This window comes from Carassius gibelio, chromosome A18 (genome assembly GCF_023724105.1).
Source record: "Carassius gibelio isolate Cgi1373 ecotype wild population from Czech Republic chromosome A18, carGib1.2-hapl.c, whole genome shotgun sequence".
In the NCBI taxonomy this organism is placed as follows: Eukaryota; Metazoa; Chordata; class Actinopteri; order Cypriniformes; family Cyprinidae; genus Carassius; species Carassius gibelio.
In genome coordinates, this window is record NC_068388.1 from 3,892,595 (window position 1) to 3,910,393 (window position 17,799).

Consider the following 17,799-nt stretch of genomic DNA (forward strand, 5'->3'; position numbering starts at 1 on the left):
TTCCAAAGTGCTTTTCAGCCAATCGGTTACTCTCATGGGCAAGCGTCTCTGACGTAATACATATTCATAAAAAGTCAAACGTTCACTCCAGTAGGGATCATCAATTCGCCAGTTCGCTAACATCCGCATACTAACTTACACCAGTCAACCAATCAATCTCACGTCCCAGAGTATGACGTAATTAATATTCATGAGCCAAATCTTCGCCATTGGTAAACCGCGCGCTCTCTGTTCCAGCACGTCAGACGTGTCGCTCACTCAGTCAGTTCTGTGTATTCAAACCTTCCTGATCTCCATCTTGAGGATTCCAAGTCCATCTGTTTCCTTTAGGAGTTTATTGTACAAATAATGGGGGAAATAAGGTTGCCGAGCCACATGTTCTTGTGGTGCCTGTCTGCTGTTTATATGTTTGCCTTCGCGTCTCTTTACGTACAGATTCCAGGTGAGTTTAGAGTTGTTTAACTTGCATGTATTGAACTAACGGCACGTTCATCAGTGAAATTAAACATCTTGCAGAACTGTCTGCAAAAAAAAAAAAAAAAAAAAGATCTCAGATTAGAAGGAGCACGTTGACGCCTATTCAGAAACACCCAGACTGTAAAATCTAAGAAACTAGGCTATATTAAAATCTGGAACTTTTGAATATTTAAGCCTTACTTTCACTAAAGAGCAAATGCATTTTATATATCAGAAAAAAATGGAACATAAACAAAGAATCCTGAAAGAAATGCACTTATAACACAAACACACACACACACACACCCCTGTCTGTCTGTCTGTCTATCTATCTATCTATCTATCTATCTATCTATCTATCTATCTGTCTATCTGTCTGTCTGTCTATATGTAAAGAGTATTTTTATCAGGCTCCTATGTTTATGTTCCGTTATTTAACTTTAATGGCTATAAGCAAATGCTTTTCATTGCCATCAAAGTGAAATAACTAAACCTAAACATAGGATCCTGATAAAAATGCTGAAGAGAAAAATTCAGATGGCACTTACAGGCTTTTGCATCTGATGTCTTCATACATATATATATATATATATATATATACAATTTCATAGTGTATGAATATAGTATTCATTAAGTGCTATGCAGGGTCCTAAAGTCATATAAACACACAAACGATGTGGGACCTTAAACCTGGAAATAAAGTTTTAGGATTCTGCAAAATCTGAAACTGAAAGTGACACTATGACATAAAATGAATCACTTTTCAGATTCTGCCCAATTTTTAGGTCACTAATCAGAAAGCATTTTGTGAGTTCTCTCTCTTTGTCTTTAGGGCTGTATGGGAACGAGGGAGTGCTTCCGGCGCGGTGGCAGCTGCGGGTGTCTGGGAAGAGTGTCGTGGAGCAGCTGAAGGATTCTCCCACGCTGCTGTGGTTCGGTCCTCGTCTGGGCTTGGACACGCAGCAGTGCATGGAGCTGCTGAGTCTGACCGGAGCTCTGCTCAGTTTAATGACTCTGGCTCTGCCGGTGCTCAGAGACTGCAGAGTCTTCCTGCTGCTCTGGATACTCTATCTGTCCCTCTACCAGGTACAGACTCTGTGAGAGGCCATGAGTGCTACACCAATATGTGGTTTTCACTGGCTTGTGTTATATATACAGAACAGGTAGCTTATGGCATGTAAAAGCTTTAAAAAAAACTCCTTAAACCAGGTCATTGGCTGATGCCAATAATCAAACTAATGGCCAAATATTGGCCAATATATATTAATATACATAGTTTTTAATTGCATACATTTTTAAACGCATATTTACATAATTCATATTTGTAAGTACATTTAAAGTGAATTTATTATAAATAATTTTCTAATTTGCTATCTTTAAACTATATTGAATGTAAAATTCTCAAAAGAAAAAAATAATCAAAAATATAATTCCAGCAGATATTTTTATGTTGTATCACTAATGAATAAAACATTGTGTACCGGTAATATAGTGTCTAATATATACTGTAGTAACATATACAGTATAATACAAAATATACATACATATATATACAAATATAAACATATTTTCCAGACTATAAGTCGCACTTTTTTTCATAGTTTGGCTGGTCCTGCGACTTATAGTCAGGTGCGACTTATTTATCAAAATTAATTTGACATGAACCAAGAGAAAACATCCAAGAGAAAACATTAGTGTACAGCCACCAGAGGGCGCTCTATGCTGCTCAGTTCTCCTGTAGTCTACACTGAAGACATAGAGCGCCCTCTCGTGGCTGTAGACGGTAATGTTTTCTCTTGGTTCGTGGTTCTAAATAAATGCGACTTCTAGTTTAGTGCGACTTATGTTTTTTTACTCATCATGACGTATTTTTGGACTGATGCGACTTGTAGTCCGAAAAATACGGTTAGTCTATTTTTAAACTTCATTGTCATATTATATTTGCAATATAGCTAACATGCTGTTGACCTTTACCTAAAAAAACCTGTACTTGTTGATTGATACTCATCACGAATACTACTTATCAAGGGGGAAAAATGTGAGATTAGAAGTTAATGTAAAAGATACTGAAATGCAGTGCTTCTTCTTTCTATAGGTGGGCCAGGTCTTCTTATACTTTCAGTGGTGAGTACTGGATCTTCTGTCACCACCAGATGTGTTACTGATTCACAAATGTTCTTATTCCCCAAATGAAGTTTGTTATGTAATGGTCTATAGCTTTGTATAACTGCCTTGTTTAACAGTCTTGACCTCGAGAGACACTCAGAGTGTTATTTACGGTAGTCTCACGTCTGTGTTAGTTGGAAATGACTTTCAGATCTGTCAAACATCTTGATCTCAGGGATAACCTCTTGCTGGAGACGGGCTTCTTGGCCATTCTCATCGCTCCCATGAAAATGCCCTGGTCTTCAAAGGTGCGTCTCCATGATAACGTGACTTTCTGGCTGGTGCGCTGGCTGTTGTTTCGGCTGATGTTTGCGTCGGGTGTCGTCAAACTGACCAGCCGCTGTCCCACCTGGTGGGGCTTGACCGGTGAGGAATCCGCTCAGATTTGGAGATTATATTTGTGCCAAAATTGTCTTGATTTGCTGCTGAAATGTTCAGAATATCCTATTACACTTAAAACAACAGGGGACTTTTTTACACTTTTTTTTTTACAGTATGTATTCTGCATGCACAAAATCCTCAAATGACCTGTTAAAGCACAGTGCGAGTTACAGTGTCCCACAATGCAGTGCTCTCAAGTTGACAAATGAAATGGAAACAGAATCTTTATTTTATTTTATATATATTTTTATAAACCACTAAAGAAGGCATACTTGCAGAACAATTGCTTTAAAAAAACAAAAACAAAAAAAACAAAAAAAACAAAAATCTCCATAAATTAAACTTGCAGTGTAGTGAGATCATGTGACCATAATTTATTACATTCTTTCAAATGTTTTTTAAAAAAAAAATAATAATAAAAGCTACATGAAAATATAATGGAAGTATAAATATACAGAAAATCGATATGTCATGGATTAAAAAAATATTATTTTAGATTGTAAGCGAATCATTTATTTGTAGGTAGACTAACTGAAAATAATGTGTTGTTCCATGATCATTTATTAAAAAAATGTCACTAGTTTGAATAGGTAAGAGCAAATTGCCTTTTTTAAAAATAAATACAATATATTGTATGTATTTATTTATTTTAATGTTTTGCCTAAGATTTCATTTACAGTTTAATAAACAATTAAATGGTTTATTATTTTTAAGATTTTTATTTGTAAGTCTAAATGCATAATGTTTAGGCAGCAGATGCCTCTTCTGGAATGCAAAGTGAATTTTATTATTATTTTTTTTTAAATAAATTTATTTTATGTGTGTATATATGTGTGTGTGTATATATATATATATATATATATATATATGAGAGAGAGTTATTTACACATGTATTTTTCAAAAAAGCAGCATGCTAATATTCCACACTAATGATTAGCTTTAGTTTACTTTAAGTTGTATTAAATGACATAAAAGTGCTGCCACTAGACATATGTATTGCTTTTATTATGTCTGAAATAAAATATGCACATCATGTCATATTCATGTCAGTTCAGCGTCAAACAGCGCTCTGTTCTTGTCTCTTCAGCTGTGACCTATCACTATGAGACGCAGTGTATCCCGACCCCGCTGGCCTGGTTTGCTCATCAGCTGCCGGTGTGGTTCCAGAAGCTCAGTGTGGTGGGAACGTTTGTGATCGAGATCGCCGTTCCCTTCATGTTCTTCAGCCCCATACGAAGACACAGACTCGTCGCCTTCTACATGCAGGTGAGCGAGTGTGTGTGTGTGTGTGTGTGTTTGATCAGAAACAGAGAAGCTGCCCTGTGCTTGTGCATTAATGTGACACCTTGGTGTGTTACAGGTTCTGCTACAGGTGTTCATCATCCTGTCTGGGAATTATAACTTCTTTAATATTCTCACCATCACCCTGTGCATGTCGCTGCTGGATGACCGACATGTGAACTTCTGGCTCCGAAGATCCACGCCGAAGACTGAGAGCAGTATGGATGTTTTTGAAAGAAGTCTCTTCTGCTCACCAAGGCTTCATGCGTTTGTTCAAAATAACAGTAAAAACAGTGAAATTTGACATCAGAAAGTTTTGTTATTTGAATATATTTTAAAATACAATTTATTCCTGATTCAAAGCTGAATTTCCAGCATCATTACTCCAGTCTTCAGTGTCACATGATCCTCCAGAAATCGTTCTGATATACTGCTTCTTGTTTTTGTTTTTTATGTGCTGTTTTAAGTACTAGGTGATGATGAGGGAAATGTATGTTGTGCCCTGTTAGGATGAGATGTGAAAGCAGGTTCTCTTCTGTTGTTGTTTTCCAGCATTGTTGCAGACTCTGTTCTCTTGGTTGGCCGTGATGTTAGAGATCGGCTCATACGCTCTGCTTGGCTACTGGAGCGTCAAATACTTTGACCTGCAGGTGGACTGGGAAAATAAGAGCGTCTCCTCCAAAACAGGTGAAGCTTTTGACTGTCTTATTCCGTTCACCTGTCGTTCAGTGCATTAATCTGTTTTTGTTTCCTCAGCATTCACCTATTTTGAGTTCAACGGCTTTCTGAAGACGGTCACGGTTCCCAGTATCTGGATTGGTGTGCTGTCTCTCACATGGGAGATCGTTTCGGCCATGTTTAAGTGAGTGTTGTGGGTTAGTTCCCATCTGATTGGTTGGCTCCGTATGTTCTGATAGAACAGATGTTTGTGTTTCAGGTGTGCGTGTGTGAGAGGAGTGTTGTGGCGTCTCTGGAACACGATCCAGTGGGCGGTTATGACTGCGGCGACAGTCTCCATGTTTGCCATCAGTCTGGTCAGCCAACTTCCTGTCTCTGTCATTATTATACATTTATAGTATTTCTTAATTTTTTGATTTGAAAAAAAATTATATTTTCTGTTTTAGTGTTCATTTTATTTTGTAATTTTTTTTGTTTGTTTTTTGCATTTCAAGATTAATGAAAATTAGAAATTTTGACTGTAATAAAATAAGCATGCTTTTTATATATTTTATTATTTCTCTTAATGTTTATTTTAGTTTTATGAAATGTCAGGAGCACTACTTCCTGTTTGAGTGTTCTTAAAGGGATAGTTCACTCAAAAATGAATATTACCCCATGATTTACTCACCCTCAAGCCATCCTAGGTGTATATGACTTTCTTCTTTCATACGAATACAATCGTTATATATAAAAAAAAAAAGTCCTTGCTCTTCCAAGCTTTATAATAGCAGTGATTTGAGATTTTGAAGCTAAATAAAGTGCATCCATCCATCATAAACAGGACTTCACATGGAGTTTTGTAATTGGCATTAGCATCAGAAAATCTTGCCTTCCACATTTTTCTGTCAAAATCTCATTCAAGTTTCCACATGTTCAAACCTTAAACCTTTATCGCAATGTACACTGTGCACTTCAAGCATAGTGCACACAGAACTCTTTCTTTATTTTTGTAAACGGTCTCTTTAAGTTATGTAGAAATGATGGCTCTAATAATGAAGTGTGTGTGCAGGTTCCCCACACCAACATTGTGTACGATGCACACAGTAACCTCTGGCCTGGGATCCGGACAGCGTTTGAGGTGACCGACCGTTACCAGCTGGTCAACTCGTATGGATTATTCCGGAGAATGACCGGGGTTGGAGGCCGTCCAGAAGTGGTCATTGAAGGCAGTATGGATCGCAACACATGGACGGTGAGTTTAAGTATTTGTAGAAGTGCTTAGTGTCTGATTTACAGCATTGCATTTTATGTAAAGGAGATATTTACAATATGAAAACATTAAAATAAAAAAGTGAAATACTGGCTAGTAACTGAAATCAGTACATGTAAATATCTTATATATATGATTGTGTTCAGTAACTGTTGTTTTTATACTGTATGCAGGAGATCGAGTTCATGTATAAGCCGGGGAACATGAGTGCAGCGCCCCCTGTGGTGGCTCCGCACCAGCCCAGGCTGGACTGGCAGATGTGGTTTGCTGCTCTTGGGCCGCACACACAGAGCCCCTGGTTCAGCAGCCTCCTACACAGACTCCTGCAGGGCAAGCGAGACGGTGAGACCACGTGTGTTTGCTTGTGCATGCATGAGATTTAAATGCATCAAGTGCATCAGTCTGAACAAGATGCAATGTTATGTACTATACTATACTGTGGAAATATTCCATGTGTGTGTTGTGCAGTGATCAGACTTATTCAGACAGATGAGTCTCAGTATCCGTTCAGCAAACAGCCTCCTGCTTACCTCCGAGCTCACCGCTACAAATACTGGTTTAGTGAGCCCAAAGAGGACGGGTAAGTGTGCACCAGTTTTCCTTTCCTTTACTTTTATTCTATTTTTTATTTTAAGATTTTGATTTATATTTATATATTCTTTATTAAATTTTTTTCTGTTTTAATTTTAGTTAAAATTATGTTTATTTACCGTATTTTTTTTGGACTATAAGTCACACTTTTTTTTCATAGTTTGGCTGGTCCTGCGACTTATAGTCAGGTGCGACTTATTTATCAAAATTAATTTGACATGAACTGAGAAAAATGAACCGAGAAAACATTACCGTCTCTAGCCGCGAGAGGGCTGTAGACGGTAATGTTTTCTCTTGGTTCTTGGCTGTAAATGAATGCGACTTATAGTCCAGTGCGACTTATGTTTTTTTCCTCATGACGTATTTTTGGACTGATGTGACTTATACTCAGGTGTGACTTATATTTATAAATTTGTATTAGTTTTTAATTAATCAACTTAAAATTACTTTTACTTTTAAATTTACTATATATATATATATATATATATATATATATATATATATATATATATATATATATATATGTTTTTTAGCATTTTTTAGTTAACATTTGATTTTATTTATTAGTTTAATTTGTTTAGTTATAGTTATTTTAGCACTGCAATTCTATATTATTATTATTCATTTATTTATTTTTCAGTTAATGTTTATTTTTATTTTTTTTTATTTTTAACCTCATTGGTTGCATTTTCTGTCTTTGTGAATTTGTCATATTGGTTGTGTTTAGGTCATATCCTCAGAGATGGTGGAGACGGGTGTACGTGGAAGAGTTCTATCCCATGGTGCACCTCGGCGACTCTTACCTTGAACAGATGCTGGTTCAACATGGTTTAAAGGTAAGAAACAAGTCTGCTGTCCAAAGTGAACATGTAATTATTTGGGACTTGGGTATTTAAAAATTGGGACACATTTTAAATGTCGATAACCTCAGAGGAGAACAAACAGACCTTAAGTCTATCTGCAGGGTATTTTGATTCAACAAACAGTATTTTTTTATCATTTTACTTGAACATGCACCAGCATAGATAAATACAGACATTTAATAGCTGAGATAAAGAGACAATGTGTGTTTGTATTATTTATGGAGAGATGATTAAATGAAGAAGAAAAACACAATGAAACTGGCGTTAAGATATTATTTGCACACAAAAACATGCCACTGTAATGCTTTGTAATATTTTTAAAAAACATGCACTGGTATAAGTGTTGGTATTTACAGATATTTACTATTCTGTGAGTGTTATAGCTGAGTAGCTGACAATTTAATGTAAAATTAATTTTATCTTCAGTCTATATATGAATATAGGGCTGGACAATGTGGGAGGAAAAAACAACCAAAATTATGAAAAAAAACTACAATCTTGTGCTTATAATTCACTGACTATAAATGGTTTTTAATACAATTATTATTATTATTATTATTATTATTATTATAGTAGTATACTTCTACTAATAATAATATAAACATTACAGAAAAAAATCACAAAACAATTAGTATTTAATTTTTTCATTGTGCAGCCTTGTATGAATACTTAAGATAATGAATGAATACATGAATATACAAGTTAAAGTTCTGAAGTTTTTTTTTTTTTTTATGAATTGTATGAATATACAAGTTAAAGTTTTTTTTCAAATGTTATTACTATCCATTGCTATGATGTTTCTGGCCTATTGGCTTAAGTCAAAAGAGTTGACTCTCAAATATTTCTAGTTTTTTGGTTTTTAGATATGGCTCTGCTCACTCCTTCTCCCTCACAAAGTCATGTCTTGATTAATAAAGATTAGTTTTAAAAGTCATTTAGATCTCTCTGTTTGTGTCCTTCAGGATAAAGCTCCTCCGAGGCGCAGCTCGACTGCTTGGCTGCCGCAGTTATTGCGTCTTGTTGGTCAGCATGCGCGTGAGATACCGACTCCTCTTCTGCTCTGGACTCTCTTCAGCTCGGCAGCGACCGTGTGTCTCCTCAACTCTCTGAGATCACGTGCACATCATCACCAGCGGGATTCGCTCCAGAACAAACACGCAGATAAACAGACCGCAGGATGGAAGCGCTCCGATGTGGCGGAAGAGGATGTGAAGAAACTTGAGGAGGAGGATGTGAAGGATGATTCAGAGGAAGATGGAAAAGAGCAGGAAGAAGATGCAACAAGTGAGGAAGAACAGGAAGGAGAAATCGAAGAGGAAGTGAACACAGAGGAAACGGACGTGGACCGCCTAAGGAAAAGGAAGTGAGGTTTTTCTAAATGGCTTTAAATGAAACTCTGGACTATAATACCAGCTCAGGGTAATGACATCTACCCTAAAACATCAGCACTTACACCTCGTTGACTCTTCTCTGTTTTCACAGGCAGTTTTGAGAGATGTAGGCAGTGTAGTGAGCCATTGGTGTCCTGGATGTTCAACTAAAACCGATTGAAGGGCCACACTGCAAAACTTTTGTCCTATTGACTTTTTTTTTTTTTGGCAAAATAAGGTAGGCTATTGTTTTTCCCAGTATGCACTAACTGCTTTGCACCCTACATAATATGTTACAGAAAAGCTGAATGTCTTCCACCACGAGACCTGAAGATAACTGTAAGAAACTGTACATTTAAATACACATACTGGACCTCATTAAACAGAAGAGGGAAATTGATGTTTTTAAAATCATAAATTACACTTTGAATGAAACCTAATTCCAAAAACGGCACTTATTTTGTGATTTTATGAACAATTTAGACAGACAATCATTTGTTCGGCTTGTGTTTTATGAATGAAGCCCAGTATGTGCTGTGCCTTACAGTAAGCCAAGAGCATCAGAGAAATCTAGATCACAGAAAATATGACATTTTTAAATAGTCTTTCACTTCGACTGTCCACATGAAACTGTTTATCAGTCTGTAACTGGTTATGGTCTGTGATATTTGTGTATTGTAATTACATATTTGGCCACTGTGATGTAGTATTGCTTGTCTGGTGTGTTCATATGAGTGAAGATGTGCAAAAACACAACACTGCGCTTTAATGTTTTGTAACATTTGTAATAAACGTAGAAAAATAAACCTTGACATGAGCGCTGTTATTTCCAAAGAAGTTTTAATTTTAAACAATTTAAAGTAAAATTCATTTTTATCTTAAAAATACATACAAAGACATAAGATTCTAATACAGTAATAATATATGAGATAAAGTTTTGGATGGTAATAATTAATATGTATTTTTATTTTACATTGTAGGAAAGATTCCCACAGTTTAAATTCAACTTTTTTCTTTTTTTTTTTTACACATTGTTCACCTTTATCATTTTATTTAACTTTATTTTCTTTAGTTTTATCTGAAGAAAATTCCAAAGTGCCAAAGTTTCATGGATGCTTTCTAGTTTCACCCATTTTTATTGAGCACAGAGCGAAAACTAGACATTATTTGAGGTGTCACTGAGGTGAATGTCAGATACTGACCAGGTTCAGCATCCTCATGGTTGAGCTGAGATTGTGTTGTTCGACGAAGATCTAGATGTTTGAGATTGGTGCCACGACAAAAACTAATCCAATGAATCATAACATATTTAAGTTTTTTTGACTATTACTAGTACTAAAGCATAAAAACACTATAATGCATGTGCAGATATTCAGGAAGCATGCCACTATATGTCAAAATAATAGTAGGCTATGCTTGAAAACTCATTATTAGCACAGTACCAGTAGGCAAAAATACCCATTACTTATTAATCAAAGCTTTTATTCAGCAAGTGTTTGATCAAAAGTGCCAGTTAATACATTTATAATGTTATAACAGATTGCTACCTCAAATAAAAGCTGTTTTTGTTACTTTCTATTCATCAAAAAATCCTGAAAAAAGTACCGTATTATGGTTTCCACAAAAATATTAAGAAGCACAACCGTTTTCAACATTGATTTCTGAAAGATCATGTAACCCTGGAGAAAATTCAGCTTTGCATCACAGGAATATATTACATTTTTAAAATATATATTACAATAGAAAACAATTTTAATGTTGATAATATTAAGGTTTTTACTGTATTTATTAACAAATAAATGCAGCCTTTATTTGCAAAAGAGACTTTACAGACTTTACAGACTATGGACTTTTTTTTTTCTCTCAGATCTTTTATTTTCTCGCATGTAATAAAGAACCAAAACTCACTCCATACCAGACATTAAAAAATCTTACTAACCCCAACCATTTGAAACAGTAGTGTAACTGTTTATAAAAAATGGTGTATTTTATCTTATTCTTTTTGCTGTTTTTCTCCACAGTTAAGATATATACATTTGTATTATTATTATTTTTTTTTTTCAGTGTCTGAGTACTCTAGTATAAGTGTCATGGTGGGCTATTGATAATATTATCAGTCATGTCACACAGTGGTAATGATCTGCGCATGTATGTGTCTGCATTCTGTTACAGCTGCCCACATGACCCTAACAAACAAAAACAATAACCATTTGCATTTGTTTTGTTTATTGAAACCGCTAAATCATATTAAAATGCACAGCACTGACACATAACTACAAACAGTCATTAAATACTTCCTTTACAATATTTACACAAGCTTTTGTTAACTTAGAATTAAATAACATTTCTTCCATTCAAGTCAATGGCATTAAAGAAGGAAATCGATCATGTCACTTTTAAAGTGCTTTATGTTTAAAAGAAACATTTTTAAAGTTTAAATGGGAATATACAGTGATCCCAAAAGGTATGTGGACACACAAAGTGGCTGTGTGTAATTATTCGAAGTGAAAATGCTGTCTCCAATCCTAGTGTAAAATGCAGAGACAGCTGTAAGTAAGACTTCTATTTCCCTGAAGCGTGTAAACAGCGTGGGTCTGAGGCTTGTAACATAACTCTGTTGGTTTGAGCGGCCTAACAAGTTGACACTGGTTCAGCCAGTGCTGTGAGTTTGAGGATTTTCCAGCCAATGGCTGATGGGAGGACAGTTCAGGAAACATGCTTAAAAACAGTTACCATTAAAGGGATAGTTCACCCAAAAATGAAAATGTGATGTTTATCTGCTTACCCCCAGGACATCCAAGATGTAGGTGACTTTGTTTCTTCAGTAGAACACAAACAGAGATTTTTAACTCAAACCGTTGCAGAGTGGATGGGAATCATGTTTTTTGAGGGTCATAAAACATACACAAACAAAACCAAATGAAACCCTGCGGCCAGTGACGATTCATTGATGTGTAAAGACACAAAATGATCGGTCTGTGCAAGAAACTGAACAGTATATGGTTTTCTTTATCTCTGATTTTCACCGCATTGTCTGAACTGACCTGAGTTCAACTGTCCAGGCTGAAGAAGCAGCTCTCAGACAGTTCAGACATTGCGGTGAAAATCGAAATGTAAATACTAATCAATTTCTTGCAAAAACCAGGCCAGGCTAAGTTTCTGAACACTGAAATAGAAGCTTGCATGTTAATCTTGGAGATCATACTGTGTGTTAATGTTAGATGACGTCAGAGTTGCAGACGTTCGTAAGGAGTTGCTTTAACAGATGCTTGTTTAGGGGACGTTACAGTAAGCACTTTGAACTCTTATTTCAAGCGATCAAGAGAATATGATTTCTCATGACAGCACACCTGTCAATTGATTACACCATTTGTTGAGTTTGTTCCCCGCTGGTGTCGGTGGTCTTCTGTTGTCATATTTCTGGATAGGTTTTTGCTGTGTGGTCATAGTCTTATCCATAACTATGTGGACTTCTGGGATTGATTGGTGCATCTTGCCGTCCGTTTGGGCCGTTCAGCTGGTAGAGACGGTGGCTGAGGTTTTGTACCTGGCATGTGCCGAGGACGCATCCCACACGCATCCGCTGACCCTGTGGATGACTGCGTGATCCTCTGAGGTCATGCCGATATTCCTGGAAAGGTTCCCTGTTTTGATTGGCTGCTGTGTTGGTCTGTTTCAACGGGGGTCCTTTATGCAGGAGGGCCCTCCAGACCGCACGGCGCTCCCTTGCCCCGACACTCGAAGATATTGAAGGAATGGTGATGGTTTCCATGAAGATATCACCCTGTGTTTCTGAAAGCTTTCCGGGTTTGCTGGGAAAACTCGATCTGGTGAGGGAAAGAGAAATAATCTGGTTGACCTCCAGTGGAGCACATGCCTGCATTGACCAGGTCTGTTTAAAAACATCATTCAGACTTCCACATAGAAGCTGACTTAGGTTAAGTATTAAAGTAGAGGCTCTGCAGCATTAAGACCAATTTAGGTGGAGCCTGTTATTAATCAAGCGTTTCTCTGGCTGTAGTCTGAGCTATTTGTGGCATGCATTAATATTCCCTCACTCTACAACACACTCCTTCTTCAGTCTGGCTCCTCAGGAGGCATTCTGAGCATTGTTTAAATATCGATTAGGAAAAATAAGGGATATAAAATTGTTAGGCTGAGGTCTCTGACTGTGTTAGAGGGTTATGTTATGTGGTGTTTGGCACTATATTTGCTATTAATTTAGTTATTGTATTTGTAAAAGAGTTATTTAAGGTAAAGTTTGTAATTGCTGTGTCACTACACTGTAAAAATTGATTGTCCAAAATGATAAATTTAGTAAAATATTGAAAATGTTTACAGGAAAAAATATTATTCCTGTCTTTTTTATTTTATTTTTTTATTTCAAGTTTAATTTGATAGGTTTTTCTTGTTTCTTTGTAATTATTTGCGATTATTTGACATTTCTGAGTTTAAATTGTTTTTTCTTTTTAGGAAAAAAAGTTGTATTACAGTTTTCATGAATGGTAAGCTGTTTGGACAGCATTTGGAAAAATAATAATAATAATAATATGTATATGATGTTTCTGATATTTAAATATTATATCACACTATAATTTTTTATGCAGATATATTTATATATTTGTAAATTCTAATCATGATATCAGAGTATCTGTATTAATGCATGCATGTATGTGTCCGAGTGTAGGTGTTACAGACCGTGTGTCAGTGTATGTGTTTACGGTATGCATTAATGTGGGGTATAAGTTAGTACTTTAAATTTAAACCTAATCTGAATCAGAATGTTTCTGAACAGGATTAGTCTGGATGCAGTACCATAACACACACACACACTGTATCTTTTCCTTTTTCTTTTCCTTTTCTATAACACACTTCTATTACTCAAATTGGTTAAATGATTGCATTAATTAAGTCAACCGGAACCCACGCAAACCTTTGTTTAGTACTCAGTTTGACGTCTGTGATAGCAAACCTGTTGGAAAATATAGCACAACCATTGATACTAGACATGTTTTAGGTGCCAGATGTATTGTGCAGTGAATAGCTGGCATTATGTGGTGAGTCTGTTAGCAGAACCGGAGATGTGGGACCGCCGGGGTTCAGCGTCAGTACAGGTCTGACTGTGTGTGTGTGTGTGTGTGTGTGTGTGTGCTGCACTTGCTCCTTCATATCATTAAATGTGGGCCAGAGCAGGAAAGACTGAACAAGCCTGGAATCATTGGAGTTTCCAAAACACATTCCTCATTTAACATGCGCTACACACACTGCTTAACAACAAAACACACACTGCTTTCCCTCTTGTGAAGGTCACCATCAGCCTAAATGCTGTCAAACCTTTCCTGAACAACACATCTACGTCATTAAGAGCTTCAACAATGTTTTAGTCTGCCTGTCTGCCTGAATCGATTTGGTGCGTTCTATCTATCTACTGATCTGTCGTTCTGTCTGTTGTTCTATTGATTGTTTGGATATTCTATAATTCTGTTCATTGTTCTGTCTATAAACCCACAAACTAAAACTTATTTTCCTAAACTTTCAAACAAGTCTTTGTCAAGCCAGCATTCAAACTCTATATTGACAAACTTTCCTTTCTAGTTAAACATTGAAATGTTTACTTTTTTAATGTTGAACGTTTCTACTTTCTTAAATATAAACGTAAAAATCCAATTCAGCCCCTTTTCCTTTTTGATGACACAGTTCAAATTTGATTCAAATTCAGGAGTTCTTTTATCAGTGAACTCTTGCCTTTGGGTTTCAGCTTCTTCCTGTTACATGCACTTTGTACTTTAATTGCTTTCACTTACACTATCGTGATGAAATCCGGCTTCTTATCTTAATTAGTTTGACACCCTTTGTTGTAGTCATATGTATGATTAGATAAGAAAAGTCCCTGTGCATCATAAGTGTATACTGAATTGAAATCAGGCCGGAGAGCAGCAGCCAAGCACAGTTTCTCCATCACCCCGTCCCAGCATAAGCCCTACTAAGCCTCTTCCCCAAGCTAAAGTCCTACGGTTTCACTGCTCCATTCATACACTTCAGTCTCTGATTCTAGATTACACACACACGCCCAAGTGTCTGTGAATATGGAAGACAGCATACAAGGTGAAGAGTCTCTTGGATTGTAGAGTAAGAAGAGGAGATGTATTTTGATTTTTTATTCTGACGACTAGTCAATGAGGAAGTCTGTAAGTTTCAGTTTGAGAGAGAGAAAGAGAGATCCAACATTAGTGCCCTGCATTGGGCCTGAGAGAGAGATGTTAGCATGCACAAATATCCATCTTAGTCGCACAAACTGTTAAGAATGATGTTGCAATCCACTCACTGAGAGTGCTCAAGGGGCTAATTTGGGGGGAAAAACTGCTTAAATCCACCTTACGTAAATTCATTGTGCCCTTACACGAGTGTGTACGCAAAAGAGGATTTAATTTCCAGTTGAACATTAAAGTCCTAAATCACTTGCTGCTTGTTACCTCACACCATCTGTTTGACCTTTTCTCACATTAGGCACTCACTGCGTGTTCAAATTTATCCTGTAACCTTGTTTCACTTTTGAAGGCCACAGACTTATTGTTAATAAGAAAAACTGCCTCGACCCATCAGGAGGGGGAGCCACTGAGGTGACAAAACTCAAACCAACAGGTGAAGTAACCCTCAGAAGGTATGGACACACTGAGTGATAGCAATAAAATGATGTCACACATCTGATAACAAACACAGTAGTGCTTTTTCAGAATATAAACATTTTAGCAACTACTTGCTATAAGTGACTGCTTTAGTGAACCAGTAGCTAGTACAAATACTTGTATGTTTTTCAGCATATCTAATATTATATCTACTGTTTTACCATTTAAAAACTGCATTTTGTAGATATAATTATGTATAAAATGAATGCCACTTAACTGAATAGTTTATATTCAATGCAATTTAAGAGTAATGCAATTTAATCAAAACTTTTGGAGGTATGTGGATTGTGTTGAAGGCGTGATTCTATGTTGCATCCTGCACGTCAGAGTTAGAAATAGCCTGATCCATATCGTGAGTAAGTGGTCACGATGGGGAAATATGAGAAACTACGTTACAGGTGGCACGTCTCTTTTGCGCTCCTTGTGCCAAATGCAGACAGTCAAGTGACACACATTATCTCATGCAGAGCTACAGGTCACACACACACACACACCTATGTGGCAAGCCATTTTAACATATATTCCGTATAATAATTTTCCATGTATGTTTATTTAATAGCATTAATAATCCTCAATTATACTAGTAAAATAAGCCGAAAGTGTCTAGTATCTTCTTCAGTTTCACATTCTTTGGATACTAATAGACTACTTATTTCAGTTGAATACACAAGTATTCAATGTTCACTTGTACTTATTCCTTGCATAGTATTATTTACCTTCCTTTGCAACTAGTTACTATATTAATATTTACTTTACTGATATTTATTCATAAGAAAATTGTATTTATTACAATAATAGGGTTAATTTAGGATAGCAATTTACCAGTCATCCCATTAGAAACAATTGTCCCGATTTACCTCAATTAATTCTAACACTGCATGTTATAGTTACAATTGTTTTGTTTTTTAACTTCTGAATTGACAAAATGAAAATTTAATTCACTATATTGTAGAAGATATTTAAAATATGTATTGCTTACAAATATGGTCAATGCTGACAATAGATTATGAATGTTAAAATGACTTGCCATGAACATACTTAAACTTTAGCTTAGCAATCTGTCATGTCTGCTATTTACATAAGAGTAATGGTAACACACTTTACAGTAAGGCTTTATTTATCTGCATTTATTAACCCTGAACTAACAATGAATCATAACATTTATTATTCCTAAGTGTCAATTTCAACATTTCATTTTAAAAATGCATTAGTGAAAGCTGCATCTGTTAAATTAGTGCACTGTGAACTATCATGAACAATAACAAAAATTAATAAATTATGTAAATGTTTCTCATAAGTTAATTTTAGGTAATGCATTGACTAATGTTAACAATTACGATATTTTATTACTAGATTTAGTTGCATACAAGTTTTACATAAACCTTAGCCTTAGTTATACTGAGAACATCGAACACAGTGTTTGTATAATGTATATATACAGCAGCTTCCACACGTCAGATGTGTGGCGCGCGCGTCTCTCACCTGTTGCGCAGCGGCAGCGCGAGTGTTTGCAGAGGCAGAAGAAACACACACACGAGCAGCAGAGGTTTCATGCCAGCAGCTGGTTCTCCCCTACAGTCCCAGAGAATGAGGTTGAACTTATTCACCCCTTACTTTAAAAGACACTCTGATATGGAGAGGATACCGATGTTTCCCGCTCACTTCATGTAATCACGCGTGTGTAAGACTGAAATCGCAGAAAACTGCAGGCTCTCAAGGATGGAGCAGATGCTTAAATACCGAGAGGGAGGAGACCCGGGAGAACCGACACTCCACGTGCTGCACTTAGCTGAACTACAGTTATTATGAATCAGTAGCTATTATGTATCCTCCTTACAGCAATTAATTATTTCATATCCCAATATAGACTTCTGAGACTCCACAGGCGCTTGATTAACTAAAATTAACTATAATGTTGTTATAATTTTTTTTAAATCGATAGGTAGAAAGAAAGAAAATATTAATACAGTTTATATTTTTTAATTATTCAATAGATGGGTACATAGAATGTTGTGGTAAAACATTTAAATTATTTGATGGCTAGATAGATAGATAATGTTGTGGTCAAATATGAA

General features: G+C 36.1%; 2 protein-coding genes across 2 annotated transcripts; one reads left to right on the forward strand and one right to left on the reverse strand.

Annotated features, from left to right (window-relative positions):
• Window positions 1–208: 208 nt before the first annotated feature.
• LOC127934001 (lipase maturation factor 2) lies at window positions 209–9,850 on the forward strand. The gene is made up of 15 exons (XM_052531163.1): window positions 209–442; window positions 1,289–1,542; window positions 2,552–2,580; window positions 2,798–2,988; window positions 4,091–4,269; window positions 4,364–4,502; window positions 4,837–4,971; window positions 5,041–5,146; window positions 5,222–5,318; window positions 6,014–6,196; window positions 6,388–6,556; window positions 6,683–6,794; window positions 7,533–7,641; window positions 8,631–9,031; window positions 9,151–9,850. Exons 1-15 carry the CDS (start codon window positions 349–351, stop codon window positions 9,158–9,160), a joined length of 2,208 nt encoding a protein of 735 aa, XP_052387123.1. The 5' UTR covers window positions 209–348; the 3' UTR covers window positions 9,161–9,850.
• Window positions 9,851–10,948: 1,098 nt separating this feature from the next.
• LOC127934578 (protein ADM2) lies at window positions 10,949–17,449 on the reverse strand. Its single transcript, XM_052532057.1, has 2 exons — window positions 17,207–17,449; window positions 10,949–12,865 (listed from the first exon to the last, which is right to left on the reverse strand). The coding sequence occupies exons 1-2, from the start codon at window positions 17,275–17,277 to the stop codon at window positions 12,490–12,492; spliced, it is 447 nt and encodes a 148-aa protein (XP_052388017.1). The 5' UTR covers window positions 17,278–17,449; the 3' UTR covers window positions 10,949–12,489.
• Between the last annotated feature and the right edge of the window lie 350 nt (window positions 17,450–17,799).